Source organism: Cuculus canorus, chromosome 38, assembly GCF_017976375.1.
Source record: "Cuculus canorus isolate bCucCan1 chromosome 38, bCucCan1.pri, whole genome shotgun sequence".
NCBI lineage: Eukaryota > Metazoa > Chordata > Aves > Cuculiformes > Cuculidae > Cuculus > Cuculus canorus.
In genome coordinates, this window is record NC_071438.1 from 341602 (window position 1) to 367158 (window position 25557).

Sequence of the window (25557 nt, forward strand, 5' to 3'; positions counted from 1 at the left end):
GGGACCTCCAGGCCTTCTCCTGCCCCATAGGGACCTCCAGGCCCTCTCCTGCCCCATAGGGACCTCCAGGCCCTCTCCCGCCCCATAGGGACCTCCAGGCCTTCTCCCGCCCCATAGGGACCTCCAGGCCCTCTCCTGCCCCATAGGGACCTCCAGGGCCTCTCCTGCCCCATAGGGACCTCCAGGCCCTCTCCCGCCCCATAGTGCCCCACAGATCCCCCTCTGTGCCCCATAGCGCCCCATAGATCCCCCTCTGAGCCCCATAGCGCCCCATAGATCCCCTTCTGAGCCCCATAGCGCCCCATAGATCCTCCTCTGAGCCCCATAGCGCCCCATAGATCCCCTTCTGAGCCCCATAGCGACCCATAGATCCCCCTCTGAGCCCCATAGCGCCCCATAGATCCCCTTCTGTTCCCCATAGCGCCCCATAGATCCCCTTCTGAGCCCCATAGTGCCCCATAGATCCCCCTCTGTGCCCCGTAGCGCCCCATAGATCCCCCTCTGTGCCCCATAGCGCCCCACATAACCCCCTCTGTGCCCCATAGCGCCCCATAGATCCCCTTCTGAGCCCCATAGCGACCCATAGATTCTCCCTCTGAGCCCCATAGCGCCCCACAGATCCCCCTCTGTGCCCCATAGCGCCCCATAGATCCCCCTCTGTGCCCCATAGCGCCCCACAGATCCCCCTCTGAGCCCCATAGCGACCCATAGATCCCCCTCTCTGCCCCACGGCGCCCCATAGATCCCCATCTGAGTCCCATAGCGCCCCATAGATCCCCTCTGTGCCCCATAGTGCCCCACAGATCCCCCTCTGAGCCCCATAGCGCCCCACAGATCCCCCTTTGTGCCCCATAGCGCCCCATAGATCCCCCTCTGTGCCCCATAGCGCCCCATAGATCCCCTTCTGTTCCCCATAGCGCCCCACAGATCCCCCTCTGAGCCCCATAGCGACCCATAGATCCCCCTTTGAGCCCCATAGTGCCCCATAGATCCCCCTCTGAGCCCCATAGCGCCCCACAGATCCCCCTCTGTGCCCCATAGCGCCCCACAGATCCCCCTCTGAGCCCCATAGCGACCCACAGATCCCCTTCTGAGCCCCATAGCGACCCATAGATTCTCCCTTGTGCCCCATAGCGACCCACAGAAACCCCTCTGTGCCCCATAGCGCCCCACAGATCCCCCTCTGTGCCCCATAGCGCCCCATAGATCCTTCTCTGAGCCCCATAGACCCCATAGATCCCCCTCTGAGCCCCATAGCGCCCCATAGATTCCCCTCTCTGCCCCATAGCGCCCCATAGATCCCCCTCTGTGCCCCATAGCGCCCCCCGGTGACCCTCCCGGCCGCTCTCTGCCCCATAGCGCTGCCCCACGGCGCGGCCTTCTCGCTCGTCTCTGCCCCACATCGCGTTCTGACCCACAGCAGTTACAGCTTCGGGTACCGCCTCCTCCAGCTCGACCGCGGCCGGTGGGTGCTATGGGGCAGCTGTGGGGCGGCTATGGGGCAGCTATGGGGCGGCTGTGGGGCAGCTGTGGGGCAGCTATGGGGCAGCTATGGGGCGGCTGTGGGGCAGCTGTGGGGCAGCTATGGGGCAGCTATGGGGCAGCTATGGGGCAGCTGTGGGGCAGCTATGGGGCAGCTATGGGGCAGCTATGGGGCAGCTATGGGGCAGCTGTGGGGCGGCTATGGGGCAGCTGTGGGGCAGCTGTGGGGCGGCTATGGGGCAGCTGTGGGGCAGCTGTGGGGCGGCTATGGGGCAGCTATGGGGCGGCTATGGGGCAGCTGTGGGGCAGCTATGGGGCTGGGGAGGGGCTATGGGGCAGCTATGGGGCTGGAGAGGGGCTATGGGGCAGCAGTGGGGCTGGGGAGGGGCTATGGGGCAGCTATGGGGCTGGAGAGGGGCTATGGGGCAGCAGTGGGGCTGGGGAGGGGCTATGGGGAGCTGTGGGGCTGGAGAGGGGCTATGGGGCAGCAGTGGGGCACTATGGGGCAGCTATGGGGCAGCTATATGGTCACTATGGGGCGCTATGGGGCAGCTATGGGACAGCTATGGGGCTATGGGGCAGCTATGGGGCTGGAGAGCGGCTATGGGGCAGCTATGGGGCTGGAGAGAAGCTATGGGGCAGCTGTGGGGCAGCTATGGGGCTGGAGAGGGGCTATGGGGCATCTATGGGGCAGCTATGGGGCAGCTATATGGTCACTATGGGGCGCTATGGGGCAGCTATGGGACAGCTATGGGGCTATGGGGCAGCTATGGGGCTGGAGAGCGGCTATGGGGCAGCTATGGGGCAGCAGTGGGGCAGCAGTGGGGCGGCTATGGGGCAGCTATGGGGCAGCAGTGGGGCGGCTGTGGGGCAGCCCCCTAAGTGCCCTCAGGCTGTTGGTTGGGGCCCCGTTGGGCGCTGTGGGGCAGCGACTGCTCCTGTGCCGAGTGGAGAGCGGAGAGTGCGGAGCACTCACACTCAGAGGTACGGAGTGAGCGTGGAGTGAGGGTGGAGTGAGGGTGGAGTGAGGGTGGAGTGAGGGTGGAGTGAGGGTGGAGTGAGGATGGAGTGAGGATGGAGTGAGGGTGGAGTGAGGGTGGAGTGAGGATGGAGTGAGGATGGAGTGAGGGTGGAGTGAGGATGGAGTGAGGATGGAGTGAGGGTGGAGTGGGGATGGAGTGAGTGTGGAGTGGGGATGGAGTGAGGGTGGAGTGAGGGTGGAGTGAGGGTGGAGTGAGGATGGAGTGAGGGTGGAGTGAGGGTGGAGTGAGGATGGAGTGAGGGTGGAGTGGGGATGGAGTGAGGGTGGAGTGAGGGTGGAGTGAGGGTGGAGTGAGGATGGAGTGAGGGTGGAGTGAGGGTGGAGTGAGGATGGAGTGAGGGTGGAGTGAGGGTGGAGTGAGGGTGGAGTGGGGATGGAGTGAGGGTGGAGTGGGGATGGAGTGAGGGTGGAGTGAGGATGGAGTGAGGGTGGAGTGAGGGTGGAGTGAGGGTGGAGTGAGGATGGAGTGAGGGTGGAGTGAGGGTGGAGTGAGGGTGGAGTGGGGATGGAGTGAGGGTGGAGTGGGGATGGAGTGAGGGTGGAGTGAGGATGGAGTGAGGGTGGAGTGAGGATGGAGTGCGGATGGAGTGAGGGTGGAGTGAGGGTGGAGTGAGGGTGGAGTGAGGAAGGAGTGAGGGTGGAGTGGGGATGGAGTGGGGATGGAGTGAGGGTGGAGTGGGGATGGAGTGAGGGTGGAGTGAGGGTGGAGTGGGGATGGAGTGAGGGTGGAGTGAGGATGGAGTGAGGGTGGAGTGAGGGTGGAGTGAGGGTGGAGTGAGGGTGGAGTGAGGATGGAGTGAGGGTGGAGTGAGGGTGGAGTGGGGATGGAGTGAGGGTGGAGTGAGGGTGGAGTGGGGATGGAGTGAGGGTGGAGTGGGGATGGAGTGAGGATGGAGTGAGGATGGAGTAGGGATGGAGTGAGGATGGAGTGAGGGTGGAGTGGGGATGGAGTGAGGGTGGAGTGAGGGTGGAGTGGGGATGGAGTGAGGGTGGAGTGGGGATGGAGTGGGGATGGAGTGGGGATGGAGTGGGGATGGAGTGAGGATGGAGTGAGGGTGGAGTGGGGATGGAGTGAGGGTGGAGTGAGGGTGGAGTGGGGATGGAGTGAGGATGGAGTGAGGGTGGAGTGGGGATGGAGTGGGGATGGAGTGAGGGTGGAGTGGGGATGGAGTGGGGATGGAGTGAGGGTGGAGTGGGGATGGAGTGAGGGTGGAGTGAGGGTGGAGTGAGGGTGGAGTGGGGATGGAGTGGGGATGGAGTGAGGGTGGAGTGGGGATGGAGTGAGGGTGGAGTGGGGATGGAGTGAGGGTGGAGTGAGGGTGGAGTGAGGATGGAGTGAGGGTGGAGTGGGGATGGAGTGGGGATGGAGTGAGGGTGGAGTGGGGATGGAGTGGGGATGGAGTGAGGGTGGAGTGAGGATGGAGTGAGGGTGGAGTGAGGGTGGAGTGAGGGTGGAGTGAGGATGGAGTGAGGGTGGAGTGGGGATGGAGTGGGGATGGAGTGAGGGTGGAGTGAGGGTGGAGTGAGGATGGAGTGAGGATGGAGTGAGGGTGGAGTGGGGATGGAGTGGGGATGGAGTGAGGGTGGAGTGAGGATGGAGTGAGGGTGGAGTGGGGATGGAGTGGGGATGGAGTGAGGGTGGAGTGAGGATGGAGTGAGGGTGGAGTGGGGATGGAGTGGGGATGGAGTGAGGGTGGAGTGAGGGTGGAGTGAGGGTGGAGTGAGGGTGGAGTGAGGATGGAGTGAGGGTGGAGTGGGGATGGAGTGGGGATGGAGTGAGGGTGGAGTGAGGATGGAGTGAGGGTGGAGTGAGGATGGAGTGAGGGTGGAGTGGGGATGGAGTGGGGATGGAGTGAGGATGGAGTGAGGATGGAGTGAGGGTGGAGTGGGGATGGAGTGACGGTGGAGTGAGGATGGAGTGAGGGTGGAGTGAGGATGGAGTGAGGATGGAGTGAGGGTGGAGTGAGGATGGAGTGAGGGTGGAGTGGGGATGGAGTGAGGGTGGAGTGAGGATGGAGTGGGGATGGAGTGAGGGTGGAGTGAGGGTGGAGTGAGGGTGGAGTGAGGGTGGAGTGAGGGTGGAGTGGGGATGGAGTGGGGATGGAGTGGGGATGGAGTGAGGGTGGAGTGAGGATGGAGTGGGGATGGAGTGAGGGTGGAGTGGGGATGGAGTGAGGATGGAGTGAGGATGGAGTGAGGGTGGAGTGAGGGTGGAGTGAGGGTGGAGTGAGGGTGGAGTGAGGGTGGAGTGAGGGTGGAGTGGGGATGGAGTGGGGATGGAGTGGGGATGGAGTGAGGGTGGAGTGAGGATGGAGTGGGGATGGAGTGAGGGTGGAGTGAGGGTGGAGTGAGGATGGAGTGAGGGTGGAGTGGGGATGGAGTGAGGGTGGAGTGAGGGTGGAGTGAGGGTGGAGTGAGGGTGGAGTGAGGATGGAGTGGGGATGGAGTGAGGGTGGAGTGGGGATGGAGTGAGGGTGGAGTGAGGGTGGAGTGAGGGTGGAGTGAGGGTGGAGTGGGGATGGAGTGAGGGTGGAGTGGGGATGGAGTGGGGATGGAGTGAGGGTGGAGTGGGGATGGAGTGAGGGTGGAGTGAGGGTGGAGTGAGGGTGGAGTGGGGATGGAGTGGGGATGGAGTGAGGATGGAGTGAGGGTGGAGTGAGGGTGGAGTGAGGATGGAGTGAGGATGGAGTGGGGGTGGAGTGAGGGTGGAGTGGGGATGGAGTGAGGATGGAGTGAGGATGGAGTGAGGATGGAGTGGGGATGGAGTGAGGATGGAGTGAGGATGGAGTGAGGATGGAGTGGGGATGGAGTGAGGATGGAGTGGGGATGGAGTGAGGATGGAGTGAGGATGGAGTGGGGATGGAGTGAGGGTGGAGTGAGGATGGAGTGGGGATGGAGTGGGGATGGAGTGAGGGTGGAGTGAGGATGGAGTGAGGGTGGAGTGAGGATGGAGTGAGGATGGAGTGGGGATGGAGTGAGGGTGGAGTGAGGATGGAGTGAGGGTGGAGTGAGGGTGGAGTGAGGATGGAGTGAGGGTGGAGTGGGGATGGAGTGAGGGTGGAGTGAGGATGGAGTGGGGATGGAGTGAGGATGGAGTGAGGATGGAGTGAGGGTGGAGTGAGGATGGAGTGAGGGTGGAGTGAGGATGGAGTGAGGGTGGAGTGAGGGTGGAGTGAGGGTGGAGTGAGGATGGAGTGGGGATGGAGTGAGGGTGGAGTGAGGGTGGAGTGAGGATGGAGTGAGGATGGAGTGGGGATGGAGTGAGGGTGGAGTGAGGATGGAGTGAGGATGGAGTGGGGATGGAGTGAGGGTGGAGTGAGGATGGAGTGGGGATGGAGTGAGGGTGGAGTGAGGATGGAGTGAGGGTGGAGTGAGGGTGGAGTGAGGGTGGAGTGAGGATGGAGTGAGGATGGAGTGAGGGTGGAGTGAGGGTGGAGTGAGGGTGGAGTGAGGGTGGAGTGAGGATGGAGTGAGGGTGGAGTGAGGGTGGAGTGAGGGTGGAGTGAGGATGGAGTGAGGATGGAGTGGGGATGGAGTGAGGGTGGAGTGAGGATGGAGTGAGGGTGGAGTGAGGGTGGAGTGAGGATGGAGTGAGGATGGAGTGGGGATGGAGTGAGGATGGAGTGAGGATGGAGTGGGGATGGAGTGAGGGTGGAGTGAGGGTGGAGTGAGGGTGGAGTGAGGGTGGAGTGAGGATGGAGTGAGGATGGAGTGAGGGTGGAGTGAGGATGGAGTGAGGATGGAGTGGGGATGGAGTGAGGATGGAGTGAGGATGGAGTGAGGGTGGAGTGAGGGTGGAGTGAGGATGGAGTGGGGATGGAGTGGGGATGGAGTGGGGATGGAGTGAGGGTGGAGTGAGGATGGAGTGAGGGTGGAGTGAGGGTGGAGTGAGGGTGGAGTGAGGATGGAGTGAGGGTGGAGTGAGGATGGAGTGAGGATGGAGTGGGGATGGAGTGAGGGTGGAGTGAGGGTGGAGTGAGGGTGGAGTGAGGGTGGAGTGAGGATGGAGTGGGGATGGAGTGAGGGTGGAGTGAGGATGGAGTGAGGGTGGAGTGAGGATGGAGTGGGGATGGAGTGAGGGTGGAGTGGGGATGGAGTGAGGGTGGAGTGAGGGTGGAGTGGGGATGGAGTGAGGATGGAGTGAGGGTGGAGTGAGGATGGAGTGAGGATGGAGTGAGGGTGGAGTGAGGGTGGAGTGAGGGTGGAGTGGGAATGGAGTGAGGGTGGAGTGAGGGTGGAGTGAGGGTGGAGTGAGGATGGAGTGAGGGTGGAGTGAGGGTGGAGTGAGGGTGGAGTGGGAATGGAGTGAGGGTGGAGTGAGGGTGGAGTGAGGGTGGAGTGGGGATGGAGTGAGGGTGGAGTGAGGATGGAGTGAGGGTGGAGTGAGGGTGGAGTGAGGATGGAGTGAGGGTGGAGTGAGCGTGGAGTGAGGGTGGAGTGAGGGTGGAGTGAGGGTGGAGTGGGGATGGAGTGAGGGTGGAGTGAGGGTGGAGTGGGGGTGGAGTGAGGATGGAGTGAGGGTGGAGTGAGGGTGGAGTGAGGGTGGAGTGAGGATGGAGTGGGGATGGAGTGGGGATGGAGTGAGGGTGGAGTGGGGATGGAGTGAGGGTGGAGTGAGGATGGAGTGGGGATGGAGTGGGGATGGAGTGAGGGTGGAGTGAGGGTGGAGTGAGGGTGGAGTGAGGATGGAGTGAGGGTGGAGTGAGGGTGGAGTGAGGATGGAGTGAGGATGGAGTGAGGGTGGAGTGAGGGTGGAGTGAGGATGGAGTGAGGATGGAGTGAGGGTGGAGTGAGGGTGGAGTGAGGATGGAGTGGGGATGGAGTGAGGGTGGAGTGAGGATGGAGTGGGGATGGAGTGAGGGTGGAGTGAGGATGGAGTGAGGATGGAGTGAGGATGGAGTGAGGGTGGAGTGAGGGTGGAGTGGGGATGGAGTGAGGATGGAGTGAGGATGGAGTGAGGGTGGAGTGAGGGTGGAGTGAGGATGGAGTGGGGATGGAGTGAGGGTGGAGTGAGGGTGGAGTGAGGATGGAGTGAGGATGGAGTGAGGATGGAGTGAGGGTGGAGTGAGGGTGGAGTGAGGATGGAGTGAGGATGGAGTGAGGGTGGAGTGAGGGTGGAGTGAGGATGGAGTGAGGATGGAGTGAGGGTGGAGTGAGGGTGGAGTGAGGATGGAGTGAGGGTGGAGTGAGGGTGGAGTGAGGATGGAGTGAGGATGGAGTGAGGGTGGAGTGAGGATGGAGTGGGGATGGAGTGAGGATGGAGTGAGGATGGAGTGAGGATGGAGTGGGGATGGAGTGAGGATGGAGTGGGGATGGAGTGAGGGTGGAGTGAGGGTGGAGTGGGGATGGAGTGAGGATGGAGTGAGGGTGGAGTGAGGGTGGAGTGAGGATGGAGTGAGGATGGAGTGAGGATGGAGTGAGGATGGAGTGGGGATGGAGTGAGGATGGAGTGGGGATGGAGTGAGGGTGGAGTGGGGATGGAGTGAGGGTGGAGTGAGGGTGGAGTGAGGGTGGAGTGAGGGTGGAGTGAGGATGGAGTGGGGATGGAGTGAGGGTGGAGTGGGGATGGAGTGAGGGTGGAGTGAGGGTGGAGTGAGGGTGGAGTGAGGGTGGAGTGGGGATGGAGTGAGGGTGGAGTGGGGATGGAGTGGGGATGGAGTGAGGGTGGAGTGGGGATGGAGTGAGGGTGGAGTGAGGGTGGAGTGAGGGTGGAGTGGGGATGGAGTGGGGATGGAGTGAGGATGGAGTGAGGGTGGAGTGAGGGTGGAGTGAGGATGGAGTGAGGATGGAGTGAGGATGGAGTGAGGGTGGAGTGAGGATGGAGTGGGGATGGAGTGAGGATGGAGTGAGGATGGAGTGAGGATGGAGTGAGGGTGGAGTGGGGATGGAGTGAGGATGGAGTGGGGATGGAGTGAGGATGGAGTGAGGATGGAGTGAGGATGGAGTGGGGATGGAGTGAGGATGGAGTGAGGATGGAGTGAGGATGGAGTGGGGATGGAGTGAGGATGGAGTGGGGATGGAGTGAGGATGGAGTGAGGATGGAGTGGGGATGGAGTGAGGGTGGAGTGAGGATGGAGTGGGGATGGAGTGGGGATGGAGTGAGGGTGGAGTGAGGATGGAGTGAGGGTGGAGTGAGGATGGAGTGAGGATGGAGTGGGGATGGAGTGAGGGTGGAGTGAGGATGGAGTGAGGGTGGAGTGAGGGTGGAGTGAGGATGGAGTGAGGGTGGAGTGGGGATGGAGTGAGGGTGGAGTGAGGATGGAGTGGGGATGGAGTGAGGATGGAGTGAGGATGGAGTGAGGGTGGAGTGAGGATGGAGTGAGGGTGGAGTGAGGATGGAGTGAGGGTGGAGTGAGGGTGGAGTGAGGGTGGAGTGAGGATGGAGTGGGGATGGAGTGAGGGTGGAGTGAGGGTGGAGTGAGGATGGAGTGAGGATGGAGTGGGGATGGAGTGAGGGTGGAGTGAGGATGGAGTGAGGATGGAGTGGGGATGGAGTGAGGGTGGAGTGAGGATGGAGTGGGGATGGAGTGAGGGTGGAGTGAGGATGGAGTGAGGGTGGAGTGAGGGTGGAGTGAGGGTGGAGTGAGGATGGAGTGAGGATGGAGTGAGGGTGGAGTGAGGGTGGAGTGAGGGTGGAGTGAGGGTGGAGTGAGGATGGAGTGAGGGTGGAGTGAGGGTGGAGTGAGGGTGGAGTGAGGATGGAGTGAGGATGGAGTGGGGATGGAGTGAGGGTGGAGTGAGGATGGAGTGAGGGTGGAGTGAGGGTGGAGTGAGGATGGAGTGAGGATGGAGTGGGGATGGAGTGAGGATGGAGTGAGGATGGAGTGGGGATGGAGTGAGGGTGGAGTGAGGGTGGAGTGAGGGTGGAGTGAGGGTGGAGTGAGGATGGAGTGAGGATGGAGTGAGGGTGGAGTGAGGATGGAGTGAGGATGGAGTGGGGATGGAGTGAGGATGGAGTGAGGATGGAGTGAGGGTGGAGTGAGGGTGGAGTGAGGATGGAGTGGGGATGGAGTGGGGATGGAGTGGGGATGGAGTGAGGGTGGAGTGAGGATGGAGTGAGGGTGGAGTGAGGGTGGAGTGAGGGTGGAGTGAGGATGGAGTGAGGGTGGAGTGAGGATGGAGTGAGGATGGAGTGGGGATGGAGTGAGGGTGGAGTGAGGGTGGAGTGAGGGTGGAGTGAGGGTGGAGTGAGGATGGAGTGGGGATGGAGTGAGGGTGGAGTGAGGATGGAGTGAGGGTGGAGTGAGGATGGAGTGGGGATGGAGTGAGGGTGGAGTGGGGATGGAGTGAGGGTGGAGTGAGGGTGGAGTGGGGATGGAGTGAGGATGGAGTGAGGGTGGAGTGAGGATGGAGTGAGGATGGAGTGAGGGTGGAGTGAGGGTGGAGTGAGGGTGGAGTGGGAATGGAGTGAGGGTGGAGTGAGGGTGGAGTGAGGGTGGAGTGAGGATGGAGTGAGGGTGGAGTGAGGGTGGAGTGAGGGTGGAGTGGGAATGGAGTGAGGGTGGAGTGAGGGTGGAGTGAGGATGGAGTGGGGATGGAGTGAGGGTGGAGTGAGGATGGAGTGAGGGTGGAGTGAGGGTGGAGTGAGGATGGAGTGAGGGTGGAGTGAGCGTGGAGTGAGGGTGGAGTGAGGGTGGAGTGAGGGTGGAGTGGGGATGGAGTGAGGGTGGAGTGAGGGTGGAGTGGGGGTGGAGTGAGGATGGAGTGAGGGTGGAGTGAGGGTGGAGTGAGGGTGGAGTGAGGATGGAGTGGGGATGGAGTGGGGATGGAGTGAGGGTGGAGTGGGGATGGAGTGAGGGTGGAGTGAGGATGGAGTGGGGATGGAGTGGGGATGGAGTGAGGGTGGAGTGAGGGTGGAGTGAGGGTGGAGTGAGGGTGGAGTGAGGATGGAGTGAGGATGGAGTGAGGGTGGAGTGAGGATGGAGTGAGGGTGGAGTGAGGGTGGAGTGAGGATGGAGTGAGGATGGAGTGAGGGTGGAGTGAGGGTGGAGTGAGGATGGAGTGGGGATGGAGTGAGGGTGGAGTGAGGATGGAGTGGGGATGGAGTGAGGGTGGAGTGAGGATGGAGTGAGGATGGAGTGAGGATGGAGTGAGGGTGGAGTGAGGGTGGAGTGGGGATGGAGTGAGGATGGAGTGAGGATGGAGTGAGGGTGGAGTGAGGGTGGAGTGAGGATGGAGTGGGGATGGAGTGAGGGTGGAGTGAGGGTGGAGTGAGGATGGAGTGAGGATGGAGTGAGGATGGAGTGAGGGTGGAGTGAGGGTGGAGTGAGGGTGGAGTGAGGATGGAGTGAGGATGGAGTGAGGGTGGAGTGAGGGTGGAGTGAGGATGGAGTGAGGATGGAGTGAGGGTGGAGTGAGGGTGGAGTGAGGATGGAGTGAGGGTGGAGTGAGGGTGGAGTGAGGATGGAGTGAGGATGGAGTGAGGGTGGAGTGAGGATGGAGTGGGGATGGAGTGAGGATGGAGTGAGGATGGAGTGAGGATGGAGTGGGGATGGAGTGAGGATGGAGTGGGGATGGAGTGAGGGTGGAGTGAGGGTGGAGTGGGGATGGAGTGAGGATGGAGTGAGGGTGGAGTGAGGGTGGAGTGAGGATGGAGTGAGGATGGAGTGAGGATGGAGTGAGGATGGAGTGGGGATGGAGTGAGGATGGAGTGGGGATGGAGTGAGGGTGGAGTGAGGGTGGAGTGGGGATGGAGTGAGGGTGGAGTGGGGATGGAGTGAGGATGGAGTGAGGGTGGAGTGAGGGTGGAGTGAGGATGGAGTGGGGATGGAGTGAGGGTGGAGTGAGGATGGAGTGAGGATGGAGTGAGGATGGAGTGAGGGTGGAGTGAGGATGGAGTGAGGATGGAGTGAGGGTGGAGTGAGGGTGGAGTGGGGATGGAGTGAGGATGGAGTGAGGATGGAGTGAGGGTGGAGTGAGGATGGAGTGAGGATGGAGTGAGGGTGGAGTGAGGATGGAGTGAGGGTGGAGTGGGGATGGAGTGAGGATGGAGTGGGGATGGAGTGGGGATGGAGTGAGGGTGGAGTGAGGATGGAGTGAGGATGGAGTGAGGGTGGAGTGAGGATGGAGTGAGGATGGAGTGAGGGTGGAGTGAGGATGGAGTGAGGGTGGAGTGGGGATGGAGTGAGGATGGAGTGAGGGTGGAGTGAGGATGGAGTGAGGATGGAGTGAGGGTGGAGTGAGGATGGAGTGAGGGTGGAGTGGGGATGGAGTGAGGATGGAGTGGGGATGGAGTGAGGGTGGAGTGAGGGTGGAGTGAGGGTGGAGTGAGGATGGAGTGAGGGTGGAGTGAGGATGGAGTGAGGATGGAGTGGGGATGGAGTGAGGATGGAGTGAGGATGGAGTGAGGATGGAGTGAGGGTGGAGTGGGGATGGAGTGAGGATGGAGTGGGGATGGAGTGAGGGTGGAGTGAGGGTGGAGTGAGGGTGGAGTGAGGATGGAGTGAGGATGGAGTGAGGGTGGAGTGGGGATGGAGTGAGGATGGAGTGAGGGTGGAGTGAGGGTGGAGTGAGGATGGAGTGGGGATGGAGTGAGGGTGGAGTGAGGGTGGAGTGAGGGTGGAGTGAGGGTGGAGTGGGGATGGAGTGAGGGTGGAGTGAGGATGGAGTGAGGGTGGAGTGAGGGTGGAGTGAGGGTGGAGTGAGGGTGGAGTGAGGATGGAGTGAGGATGGAGTGAGGATGGAGTGAGGGTGGAGTGGGGATGGAGTGAGGGTGGAGTGAGGGTGGAGTGAGGGTGGAGTGAGGGTGGAGTGAGGGTGGAGTGAGGATGGAGTGGGGATGGAGTGAGGGTGGAGTGAGGATGGAGTGAGGATGGAGTGAGGGTGGAGTGAGGGTGGAGTGAGGATGGAGTGAGGGTGGAGTGAGGGTGGAGTGGGGATGGAGTGAGGGTGGAGTGAGGATGGAGTGAGGATGGAGTGGGGATGGAGTGGGGATGGAGTGAGGGTGGAGTGAGGATGGAGTGAGGATGGAGTGAGGGTGGAGTGAGGATGGAGTGGGGATGGAGTGAGGGTGGAGTGAGGGTGGAGTGAGGGTGGAGTGAGGGTGGAGTGGGGATGGAGTGAGGGTGGAGTGAGGGTGGAGTGGGGATGGAGTGGGGATGGAGTGAGGATGGAGTGAGGATGGAGTGGGGATGGAGTGAGGGTGGAGTGAGGGTGGAGTGGGGATGGAGTGGGGATGGAGTGAGGGTGGAGTGAGGATGGAGTGAGGATGGAGTGAGGGTGGAGTGAGGATGGAGTGGGGATGGAGTGAGGGTGGAGTGAGGATGGAGTGAGGATGGAGTGAGGGTGGAGTGGGGATGGAGTGAGGGTGGAGTGAGGGTGGAGTGAGGGTGGAGTGGGGATGGAGTGGGGATGGAGTGAGGGTGGAGTGGGGATGGAGTGAGGGTGGAGTGAGGGTGGAGTGGGGATGGAGTGAGGGTGGAGTGGGGATGGAGTGAGGGTGGAGTGAGGGTGGAGTGGGGATGGAGTGGGGGTGGAGTGGGGATGGAGTGAGGGTGGAGTGAGGGTGGAGTGAGGATGGAGTGAGGGTGGAGTGAGGGTGGAGTGAGGATGGAGTGAGGATGGAGTGAGGGTGGAGTGAGGGTGGAGTGAGGATGGAGTGAGGATGGAGTGAGGGTGGAGTGAGGATGGAGTGAGGATGGAGTGAGGGTGGAGTGGGGATGGAGTGAGGGTGGAGTGAGGATGGAGTGAGGGTGGAGTGAGGGTGGAGTGAGGATGGAGTGAGGGTGGAGTGAGGATGGAGTGAGGGTGGAGTGAGGATGGAGTGAGGGTGAGTGAGCACTCCCCTTCCTCTCCGTTTCCCCTCAGGGAATGACTCCCATTTGGGAATGGCCTTCGCGCGACACCGCGACGGCGCCATCGTGAGTGACCGACGCCATCTTGGGGGGCACCGGCGGCCATTTTGGGGCACCGGCGGCCATTTTGGGGCACCGGCGGCCATTTTGTGGGGTTGGCGGCCATCTTGGGGGGTTGGTAGCCACCAGGAGGCCTTTGGTGGCCGCTGTCCCCCTCCCAGGTGTGCGGCCCAGGGCTCACCCGGCACTGCGACCGCAACGCCCACAGCAGCGGCGTCTGCGTCGTCCTCGACGGCGAACTGCGACCCCTGGAGACGCGAGCGCCCGGATACCAAGGTTGGGGGGCGCCCCATAGATCCTCTCTGCCCCATAGCACAGCCTGTGGGCCTCTATGGGGTCTCTATGGGTCTCTATGGGGTCTCTATGGGGTCTCTATGGGTCTCTATGGGTCTCTGTGGGTCTCTATGGGTCTCTATGGGTCTCTATGGGGTCTCTATGGGTCTCTATGGGTCTCTGTGGGTCTCTGTGGGTCTCTATGGGTCTCTATGGGGTCTCTGTGGGTCTCTATGGGTCTCTGTGGGTCTCTATGGGTCTCTATGGGGTCTCTGTGGGTCTCTGTGGGTCTCTGTGGGTCTCTATGGGGTCTCTATGGGTCTCTATGGGTCTCTATGGGGTCTCTATGGGTCTCTATGGGTCTCTGTGGGTCTCTGTGGGTCTCTATGGGTCTCTATGGGATCTTTATGGGGTCTCTATGGGTCTCTGTGGGTCTCTGTGGGGTCTCTATGGGTCTCTATGGGTCTCTGTGGGGTGTCTGTGGGTCTCTTTGGGGTCTCTATGGGTCTCTATGGGTCTCTGTGGGGTGTCTGTGGGTCTCTGTGGGTCTCTATGGGTCTCTATGGGGTCTCTGTGGGTCTCTATGGGTCTCTGTGGGGTGTCTGTGGGTCTCTGTGGGTCTCTATGGGTCTCTATGGGTCTCTGTGGGTCTCTATGGGTCTCTGTGGGTCTCTATGGGGTCTCTATGGGTCTCTATGGGTCTCTGTGGGTCTCTATGGGTCCCTATAGGGTCCCTATTGTTCTCTATGGGTCTCTATGGGGTCCCTATGGGGTCTCTATGGGTCTCTATGGGTCAATCTATGGGTCCAGGATGCCCCACAGCCACCCCCACCCTCCCCCCATGGGGGTCACTCCCTGCTGACCCCCAACGAGGCCACTGATGGTCCCCTATGGACGTCGGTGGTGACCCCCATCTGTCCTCTACTCCCTTCCTGGTGGCCTCAGCCCCACACATTGACCCCCAAGTCTGCCCCACAGGTTGCCTTCAGGGTATGGTGGATTTGGTCTTCCTCTTCGATGGTTCCAACAGTATGAACGACGCCCAATTCGGGGCCATTTGGGCCTTCATGGTGGACGTCATGGAGAAGTTGGCCAACACCTCCATCCACGTGGGTCGCTGTGGGGCACTATGGGGCGCTATGGGGCTCTATGGCTCTCTATGGGTCTCTATGGGTCTCTGTGGGTCTCTATGGGTCTCTATGGGGTCTCTATGGGTCTCTATGGGTCTCTGTGGGTCTCTATGGGTCTCTGTGGGGTCTCTATGGGTCTCTATGGGGTCTCTATGGGTCTCTATGGGTCTCTATGGGGTCTCTATGGGTCTCTATGGGTCTCTATGGGGTCTCTATGGGGTCTCTGTGGGTCTCTATGGGTCTCTATGGGGTCTCTATGGGTCTCTATGGGTCTCTATGGGTCTCTATGGGGTCTCTGTGGGGTCTCTATGGGGTCTCTATGGGTCTCTGTGGGGTCTCTGTGGGTCTCTATGGGGTCTCTATGGGTCTCTGTGGCTCTCTATGGGTCTCTATGGGGTCTCTATGGGTCTCTATGGGGTCTCTATGGGTCTCTGGGGGTCTCTATGGGGTCTCTATGGGTCTCTATGGGTCTCTATGGGTTCTCTATGGGTCTCTATGGGGTCTCTGTGGGTCTCTGTGGGTCTCTATGGGGTCTCTATGGGTCTCTATGGGGTCTCTGTGGGGTCTCTATGGGTCTCTATGGGTCTCTATGGGGTCTCTATGGGGTCTCTGTGGGTCTCTATGGGTCTCTATGGGGTCTCTGTGGGTCTCTATGGGTCTCTATGGGGTCTCTGTGGGGTCTCTATGGGTCTCTATGGGTCTCTGTGGGTCTCTGTGGGTCTCTATGGGTCTCTATGGGGTCTCTGTGGGTCTCTATGGGTCTCTATGGGTCTCTATGGGGTCCCTATGGGGTCTCTGTGGGGTCTCTGTGGGTCTCTATGGGTCTCTATGGGTCTCTATGGGTTTCTATGGGTCTCTATGGGTCTCTGCCATTCCTTATGGGTCTCTCCTCTCTCCGTGGGTCTCTCCGTGGGTCGCTGTGGGTCACCATTGGTCGCCGTGGGTCTCCGTGGCTCTCTCCGTGGGTCCCCGTGGCTCTGTCCGTGGGTCACCATGGGTCGCCGTGGGTCGCTGTGGGGCAGTTCGCGGCGGTGCAGTTCTCCACGGGGGTTCTGCCCCACTTCTCTCTCGGGGACTTTGCGGCGCGGCCGCAGCCTCGGCAGCTCCTGGGGGCCCCGCGGCAGCTCCGCGGCCTCACCGACACCTTCGCCGCCATCGCCTACGTCACGTGAGTGCCCTGACCCACACCTGACCCACACCTGACCCACACCTGACCCATAGCTGCCCCATAGCTGCCCCATAGCTGCCCCTCAGCCGCCTCATTGAGTCCCATTGAGTCCCATTGAATCCTATTGGATCCCATTGAGTCCCATTGGGTCCTATTGAGTCCCATTGGGTCCCATTGGGTCCCATTGACTCCCATTGGGTCCCTTTGAGTCTCATTGGGTCCCATTGGGTCCCATTGGTTCCCATTGAGTCCCATTGGATCCCATTGGGTCCCTTTGAGTCCCATTGACTCCCATTGGGTTCCATTGACTCCCATTGAGTCCCATTGGATCCCATTGGGTTCCATTGAGTCCCATTGAGTCCCTTTGGGTTCTATTGACTCCCATAGAGTCCCTTTGGGTCCCTTTGGGTCCCATTGAGTCCCTTTGGGTCCCATTGGATCCCATTGACTCCCATTGGGTCCCTTTGAGTCCCATTGAGTCCCTTTGGGTCCCATTGGGTCCCATTGAGTCCCTTTGGGTTCCATTGGGTCCCATTGGGTCCCATTGAGTCCCATTGGGTCCCAGTGGATCCCATTGACTCCCATTGAGTCCCATTGACTCCCATTGTGTCCCATTGAGTCCCTTTGGATCCCATTGACTCCCATTGAGTCCCATTGGGTCCCATTGAGTCCCATTGAGTCCCATTGAGTCCCATTGGATCACTTTGGGTCCTATTGGGTCCTATTGGATCCAATTGAGTCCCATTGAGTCCCTTTGGATCCCATTGAGTCCTATTGAGTCCCATTGAGTCCCTTTGGGTCCCATTGACTCCTATTGGATCCCATTGAATCCCATTGGGTCCCATTGACTCCCATTGGGTCCCATTGAGTCCCATTGGGTCCCATTGACTCCCATTGGGTCCCATTGACTCCCATTGAGTCCCATTGGATCCCATTGGGTTCCATTGGGTTCCATTGGGTTCCATTGAGTCCCATTGGATCCCATTGACTCTCATTGGGTCCCATTGAGTCCCATTGATTCCCATTGGGTCCCATTGGATCCCATTGGGTCTCATTGAGTCCCATTGAGTCCCATTGAGTCCCTTTGGGTCCCATTGGGTCCCATTGGGTTCCATTGAGTCCCTTTGGGTCCCATTGGATCCCATTGACTCCCATTGGGTCCCTTTGAGTCCCATTGAGTCCCATTGAGTCCCATTGGATCCCATTGGGTTCCATTGAGTCCCATTGAGTCCCTTTGGGTTCTATTGACTCCCATTGAGTCCCATTGGATCCCTTTCGGTCCCATTGGGTCTCATTGGATTCCATTGGGTCCCATTGGGTCCCATTGAGTCCCATTGAGTCCCTTTGGGTCCCTTTGGGTCCCATTGAGTCCCATTGAGTCCCTTTTGGTCCCATTGAGTCCCATTGAGTTCCACTGAGTTCCATTGAGTCCCATTGGGTCCCTTTGGATCCCATTGAGTCCCATTGACTCCCATTGACTCCCTTTGGGTCCCATTGAGTTCAGCTCCTGCCCCACTGATGCCATGATCTGAGTGTCCTGCCCCACAGCTGCCCCATAGCTGCCCCATAGACCCCTCCACCCTGCCCCATAGCTGCCCCATAGCTGCCCCATAGCTGCCCCACGGCTGCCCCCCCCCCATAGGGACAACATCTTCCGGGTGGACCGTGGGGCTCGTCCGGGCGCGCGGAAGGTCCTCATCCTCATCACCGACGGCGACGCCACCGACAGCGACGGCGACAGCGTCCGACGGGCCGAGGAGCTTGGAATCACCCGCTACGTCATCGGGGTGAGCCGTGGGGCGGCCGTGGGGCAGCTGTGGGGCAGGGGCACCTCCAGGACCCCATAACGAAGTCGAGTTGGTGAAGAAAGGCCACGAGGTCCGAGATAAGGGTGGTGGGACCTGAAGGAACCTTCCAGAACCTCCATTAGGGTTTGGTTATGGGGAATGAGAGCTTCAAGATGGGGTTTGGGGACCTCAAAGACCTCATAACGACGTCGCGTTGGTCAAGAAAGGCCACGAGGTCCGAGATGGGGGTGGTGGGACCTGAAGGAACCTTCCAGAACCTCCATTAGGGTTTGGTTATGGGGGGTGAGAGCTTCAAGATGGGGTTTGGGGACCTCAAAGACCCCATAACGACGTCGCGTTGGTCAAGAAAGGCCATGAGGTCCGAGATAAGGGTGGTGGGACCTGAAGGAACCTTCCAGAACCTCCATTAGGGTTTGGATATGGGGGGTGAGAGCTTCAAGATGGGGTTCGGGGACCTCAAAGACCCCATAACGATGTCGAGTTGGTCAAGAAAGGCCACGAGGTCCGAGATGGGGGTGGTGGGACCTGAAGGAACCTTCAAGAACCTCCATTAGGGTTTGGTTATGGGGGGCGAGAGCTTCAAGATGGGGTTTGAGGACCTCAAGGACTCCATAATGACATCGAGTTGGTCAAGAAAGGCCACGATGTCCGAGATAAGGGTGGTGGGACCTCAAGGAACCTTCCAGAACCTCCATTAGGTTTTGGATATGGGGGACGAGTGCTTCAAGATGGGGTTTGGGGACCTCCAGGACTCCATAATGACATCGAGTTGGTCAAGAAAGGCCACGAGGTCCGAGATAAGGGTGGTGGGACCTCAAGGAACCTTCCAGAACCTCCATCAGGCTTTGGTTATGGGGGCGAGAGCTTCAAGATGGGGTTCGGGGACCTCCAGGACCCCATAACGAAGTCGAGTTGGTCAAGAAAGGCCACGAGGTCCGAGATGGGGGTGGTGGGACCTGAAGGAACCTTCCAGAACCTCCATTAGGGTTTGGTTATGGGGGGTGAGAGCTTCAAGATGGGGTTTGGGGACCTCAAAGACCTCATAATGACATCGAGTTGGTGAAGAAAGGCCACGAGGTCCGAGATAAGGGTGGTGGGACCTGAAGGAACCTTCCAGAACCTCCATCAGGGTTTGGTTATGGGGGGTGAGAGCTTCAAGATGGGGTTTGAGGACCTCAAAGACCCCATAATGACGTCGAGTTGGTGAAGAAAGGCCACGAGGTCCGAGATGGGGGTGGTGGGACCTCAAGGAACCTTCCAGAACCTCCATCAGGGTTTGGATATGGGGGGTGAGAGCTTCAAGATGGGGTTTGAGGACCTCAAAGACCCCATAATGACGTCGAGTTGGTCAAGAAAGGCCACGAGGTCCGTGATGGGGGTGGTGGGACCTGAAGGAACCTTCCAGAACCTCCATTAGGGTTTGGATATGGGGGGTGAGAGCTTCAAGATGGGGTTTGGGGACCTCAAAGACCCCATAATGACGTCGCGTTGGTCAAGAAAGGCCACGAGGTCCGAGATGGGGGTGGTGGGACCTGAAGGAACCTTCCAGAACCTCCATTAGGGTTTGGATATGGGGGGTGAGAGCTTCAAGATGGGGTTTGGGGACCTCAAAGACCTCATAATGACGTCGAGTTGGTGAAGAAAGGCCACGAGATCCGAGATAAGGGTGGTGGGACCTGAAGGAACCTTCCAGAACACCTCACCTTCCAGGTGGGCAACAACTTCAACAGCCCCGACACGCGCCTCTACCTGAGCCAATTCGCCTCCAGCCCCAACTCGGAGTTCGTGAAGGTCTTGGAGAGCTTCGAGAAACTCCAGAACCTTTTCCATGAGCTTCAGGCGAAGATCTACGCCATCGAAGGTACCACCACCACCACCACCACCACCACCGCCTTTGGGAGGTCCTTCTCTTCCATCTCCACGGGGTTCTCCGTTGGCTTTTTAGGCACCAGCGATTCCAACCGCTTCCACCTGGAGCTCTGCTCCAGCGGGATGAGCGTCGGAGTGGTCCACGTAAGGACCTCTTTGGTGGCATCTCCGGAGGCTTCGGGTGATGGTGGAGAAGGTCTATGGTCATCTCCTGACCCCTTCAGGACCATTGGATCACCGGAGCGGTGGGCGCTGATAACTGGGCCGGAGGGTTGGTGGAGCTCCTGGTGGACAATGAGACCTTCGTGGCCAATCCGGCGTTGGAGGAGAACATCACCGATGCGTATCTGGGTGAGGAGGGGACCTCCTGGGGGGGGCGGGGCCTCGGGGAGGGGGTGGGGCCAAAGGGGGAGGGGGTGGGGCCGTGGATGGAGGGGTTGGAGGTGGTGGGACTCGAGTTGGGGGTGGTGGGACCCAAGATGGAGGTGGTGGGACCATGAATGGAGATGGTGGAACCCAAGATGGGGGTGATGGGACCATAAATGGAGGGGTTGGAGATGGTGGGACCACAGATGGAGATGGTGGGACCATGGACGGGGGGGTTGGAGATGGTGGGACCATGAATGGAGGTGGTGGAACCCAAGATGGAGGTGGTGGAACCCAAGATGGAGGTGGTGGGACCATGGATGGGGGGGTTGGAGATGGTGGGACCATGAATGGAGGTGGTAGAACCCAAGATGGAGGTGGTGGAACCCAAGATGGAGGTGGTGGAACCATGAATGGAGATGGTGGGACCATAAATGGAGGGGTTGGAGATGGTGGAACCCAAGTTGGAGGTGGTAGAACCATGAATGGAGATGGTGGGACCATAAATGGGGGGGTTGGAGATGGTGGGACCCAAGATGGAGGTGGTGGAACCATAAATGAGGAGGTTGGAGATGGTGGGACCACGAATGGAGGTGGTGGAACCATGAATGGAGATGGTGGGACCCAAGATGGAGAGGTTGGAGATGGTGGGACTCAAGATGGAGGTGATGGAAACCATGTTGGAGGTGGTGGAACTCAAGATGGAGGTGGTGGGACCACAGATGGAGGTGGTGGGACCACAGATGGAGATGGTGGGACCATGGCTGGAGATGTGTCCTCTCTGCTCGCAGGTTACTCGCTGGTGGCTCTCCACCCTCCGCAGAGGACGGTGGTGGCCGCGGGCGCTCCGCGTCACCTCCACGTGGGCGCCGTTGTCCTCTTCGAGCTCCACCGTCCCACCGGAAAATGGCGGCATCTCCAGAGCCTCCACGGCCACCAGGTCTGGAGGGCCCAAAGAAGGTTCCAGAAGGGGTTCTTCTGGAGGTTCCTTTGGGGTTGTCCCACGGTGGTGGTGTCCATAGGTGGGGTCCTACTTTGGGGCCTCTCTGTGCGCGTTGGAGGAGGAGAAGGAGGAGATGGTGGCGCTTCTGGTGGGGGTTCCTCAGCACTACGATGGGAGGAGAGGAGGACGCGTCCTCCTCCATCGGTGGGAGAAGGTGAGGAGACAGCGGAGAGGACAACCGGAGCTGGAGGAGATGATGGGACCAAAGGTGGAGGTGGTGGTGGGACCAAAGGTGGTGGAGATGATGGAAACGGAGATGGAGATGATGGGAACGGAGATGGAGATGATGGAAACGGAGATGGAGATGATGGGAACGGAGGTGGAGATGATGGGAACGGAGATGGAGATGATGGGAACGGAGATGATGGGAACGGAGATGGAGATGATGGGAACGGAGGTGGAGATGATGGGAACGGAGATGGAGATGATGGGAACGGAGGTGGAGATGATGGGAACGGAGGTGGAGATGATGGGAACGGAGACGGAGATGATGGGAACGGAGATGGAGATGATGGGAACGGAGATGATGGGAACGGAGATGGAGATGATGGGAACGGAGATGATGGGAACGGAGATGATGGGAACGGAGATGGAGATGATGGGAACGGAGATGGAGATGATGGGAACGGAGATGGAGATGATGGGAACGGAGATGGAGATGATGGGAACGGAGATGATGGGAACGGAGATGATGGGAACGGAGATGGAGATGATGGGAACGGAGATGGAGATGATGGGAACGGAGGTGGAGATGATGGGAACGGAGATGGAGATGATGGGAACGGAGATGGAGATGATGGGAACGGAGATGGAGATGATGGGAACGGAGATGGAGATGATGGGAACGGAGATGGAGATGATGGGAACGGAGATGGAGATGATGGGAACGGAGATGGAGATGATGGGAACGGAGATGATGGGAACGGAGATGATGGGAACGGAGATGGAGATGATGGGAACGGAGATGGAGATGATGGGAACGGAGATGGAGATGATGGGAACGGAGGTGGAGATGATGGGAACGGAGATGGAGATGATGGGAACGGAGGTGGAGATGATGGGAACGGAGATGGAGATGATGGGAACGGAGATGGAGATGATGGGAACGGAGATGGAGATGATGGGAACGGAGATGGAGATGATGGGAACGGAGGTGGAGATGATGGGAACGGAGATGATGGGAACGGAGATGGAGATGATGGGAACGGAGGTGGAGATGATGGGAACGGAGATGGAGATGATGGGAACGGAGATGGAGATGATGGGAACGGAGATGGAGATGATGGGAACGGAGGTGGAGATGATGGGAACGGAGATGGAGATGATGGGAACGGAGGTGGAGATGATGGGAACGGAGGTGGAGATGATGGGAACGGAGATGGAGATGATGGGAACGGAGATGGAGATGATGGGAACGGAGATGGAGATGATGGGAACGGAGATGGAGATGATGGGAACGGAGATGGAGATGATGGGAACGGAGATGGAGATGATGGGAACGGAGGTGGAGATGATGGGAACGGAGATGGAGATGATGGGAACGGAGGTGGAGATGATGGGAACGGAGGTGGAGATGATGGGAACGGAGATGGAGATGATGGGAACGGAGATGGAGATGATGGGAACGGAGATGGAGATGATGGGAACGGAGATGGAGATGATGGGAACGGAGATGGAGATGATGGGAACGGAGGTGGAGATGATGGGAACGGAGGTGGAGATGATGGGAACGGAGATGGAGATGATGGGAACGGAGGTGGAGATGATGGGAACGGAGGTGGAGATGATGGGAACGGAGGTGGAGATGATGGGAACGGAGATGGAGATGATGGGAACGGAGATGGAGATGATGGGAACGGAGATGATGGGAACGGAGATGGAGATGATGGGAACGGAGATGGAGATGATGGGAACGGAGATGGAGATGATGGGAACGGAGATGGAGATGATGGGAACGGAGGTGGAGATGATGGGAACGGAGGTGGAGATGATGGGAACGGAGATGGAGATGATGGGAACGGAGATGGAGATGATGGGAACGGAGATGGAGATGATGGGAACGGAGGTGGAGATGATGGGAACGGAGATGGAGATGATGGGAACGGAGGTGGAGATGATGGGAACGGAGATGGAGATGATGGGAACGGAGATGGAGATGATGGGAAAGGAGATGGAGATGATGGGAACGGAGGTGGAGATGATGGGAACGGAGATGGAGATGATGGGAACGGAGATGGAGATGATGGGAACGGAGATGGAGATGATGGGAACGGAGATGGAGATGATGGGAACGGAGGTGGAGATGATGGGAACGGAGATGGAGATGATGGGAACGGAGATGGAGATGATGGGAACGGAGATGGAGATGATGGGAACGGAGGTGGAGATGATGGGAACGGAGATGGAGATGATGGGAACGGAGATGGAGATGATGGGAACGGAGATGGAGATGATGGGAACGGAGGTGGAGATGATGGGAACGGAGATGGAGATGATGGGAACGGAGGTGGAGATGATGGGAACGGAGATGGAGATGATGGGAACGGAGATGGAGATGATGGGAACGGAGATGGAGATGATGGGAACGGAGATGGAGATGATGGGAACGGAGGTGGAGATGATGGGAACGGAGATGGAGATGATGGGAACGGAGGTGGAGATGATGGGAACGGAGATGGAGATGATGGGAACGGAGATGGAGATGATGGGAACGGAGATGGAGATGATGGGAACGGAGGTGGAGATGATGGGAACGGAGATGGAGATGATGGGAACGGAGGTGGAGATGATGGGAACGGAGATGGAGATGATGGGAACGGAGATGGAGATGATGGGAACGGAGATGGAGATGATGGGAACGGAGATGATGGGAACGGAGGTGGAGATGATGGGAACGGAGATGGAGATGATGGGAACGGAGATGGAGATGATGGGAACGGAGGTGGAGATGATGGGAACGGAGGTGGAGATGATGGGAACGGAGATGGAGATGATGGGAACGGAGATGGAGATGATGGGAACGGAGATGGAGATGATGGGAACGGAGATGGAGATGATGGGAACGGAGATGGAGATGATGGGAACGGAGGTGGAGATGATGGGAACGGAGGTGGAGATGATGGGAACGGAGATGGAGATGATGGGAACGGAGATGGAGATGATGGGAACGGAGATGGAGATGATGGGAACGGAGGTGGAGATGATGGGAACGGAGATGGAGATGATGGGAACGGAGGTGGAGATGATGGGAACGGAGATGGAGATGATGGGAACGGAGATGGAGATGATGGGAACGGAGATGGAGATGATGGGAACGGAGATGGAGATGATGGGAACGGAGATGGAGATGATGGGAACGGAGATGGAGATGATGGGAACGGAGATGGAGATGATGGGAACGGAGGTGGAGATGATGGGAACGGAGATGGAGATGATGGGAACGGAGATGGAGATGATGGGAACGGAGATGGAGATGATGGGAACGGAGATGGAGATGATGGGAACGGAGATGGAGATGATGGGAACGGAGGTGGAGATGATGGGAACGGAGATGGAGATGATGGGAACGGAGATGGAGATGATGGGAACGGAGATGGAGATGATGGGAACGGAGATGGAGATGATGGGAACGGAGATGGAGATGATGGGAACGGAGATGGAGATGATGGGAACGGAGATGGAGATGATGGGAACGGAGATGGAGATGATGGGAACGGAGGTGGAGATGATGGGAACGGAGATGGAGATGATGGGAACGGAGATGATGGGAACGGAGATGGAGATGATGGGAACGGAGATGGAGATGATGGGAACGGAGGTGGAGATGATGGGAACGGAGGTGGAGATGATGGGAACGGAGGTGGAGATGATGGGAACGGAGGTGGAGATGATGGGACCATAAAAGGAGGAGATGTTGTGACCATCGCTGGTGCAAAGGAGGAGATGATGTCCTCCAGGGTTGTCCTCTCCCCCTCCAGGACTCCCTGGTGGTATCTCAGGAGCTTTGGGGCGCTCCGGGTCAGCCCTTGGGTCAATTTGGGGCCTCGGTGGCGACGTTGGGGGACATCGATGGAGACGATCGTCGCGACGTGGCCGTAGGAGCTCCTCTGGAGGACAACGGGAGCGGAGCCGTCTACATCTTCTCAGGGACCACTGGAGGGGTGGAGGACATCTACAGTCAGGTGAGAGGGGAGGAGATGGAGGAGATGGAGGAGATGGAGGAGGAGATGGAGGAGATGGAGGAGATGGAGGAGATGGAGGAGATGGAGGAGAGGGAGGAGATGGAGGAGATGGAGGAGATGGAGGAGGAGATGGAGGAGATGGAGGAGATGGAGGAGATGGAGGAGGAGATGGAGGAGATGGAGGAGGAGATGGAGGAGGAGATGGAGGAGAGGGAGGAGGAGATGGAGGAGATGGAGGAGGAGATGGAGGAGGAGATGGAGGAGATGGAGGAGATGGAGGAGATGGAGGAGGAGATGGAGGAGGAGATGGAGGAGATGGAGGAGATGGAGGAGATGGAGGAGGAGATGGAGGAGGAGATGGAGGAGATGGAGATGGAGGAGA

The 25557-nt window shown here is 59.1% G+C and overlaps 1 protein-coding gene across 3 annotated transcripts in view; it reads left to right on the forward strand.

Annotated features, from left to right (window-relative positions):
• The window catches only part of ITGAL (integrin subunit alpha L), a 42334-nt gene that overhangs the window by 952 nt on the left and 15825 nt on the right, over positions 1-25557 (forward strand). Inside the window, exons 2-14 of one of the 3 annotated variants that reach the window (XM_054053054.1) lie at positions 1360-1465; positions 2357-2466; positions 13331-13383; positions 13539-13653; positions 14629-14759; positions 15803-15948; positions 17591-17735; positions 19467-19617; positions 19702-19769; positions 19850-19976; positions 20783-20931; positions 21014-21148; positions 24972-25175. In XM_054053054.1, the coding sequence (XP_053909029.1) occupies positions 1360-1465; positions 2357-2466; positions 13331-13383; positions 13539-13653; positions 14629-14759; positions 15803-15948; positions 17591-17735; positions 19467-19617; positions 19702-19769; positions 19850-19976; positions 20783-20931; positions 21014-21148; positions 24972-25175 (1640 nt within the window). Of the gene's footprint in view, positions 1-1359; positions 1466-2356; positions 2467-13330; positions 13384-13506; positions 13654-14628; positions 14760-15802; positions 15949-17590; positions 17736-19466; positions 19618-19701; positions 19770-19849; positions 19977-20782; positions 20932-21013; positions 21149-24971; positions 25176-25557 lie in introns of those variants that run through there. The other 2 variants (XM_054053055.1, XM_054053056.1) reach the window with 2 other exon arrangements.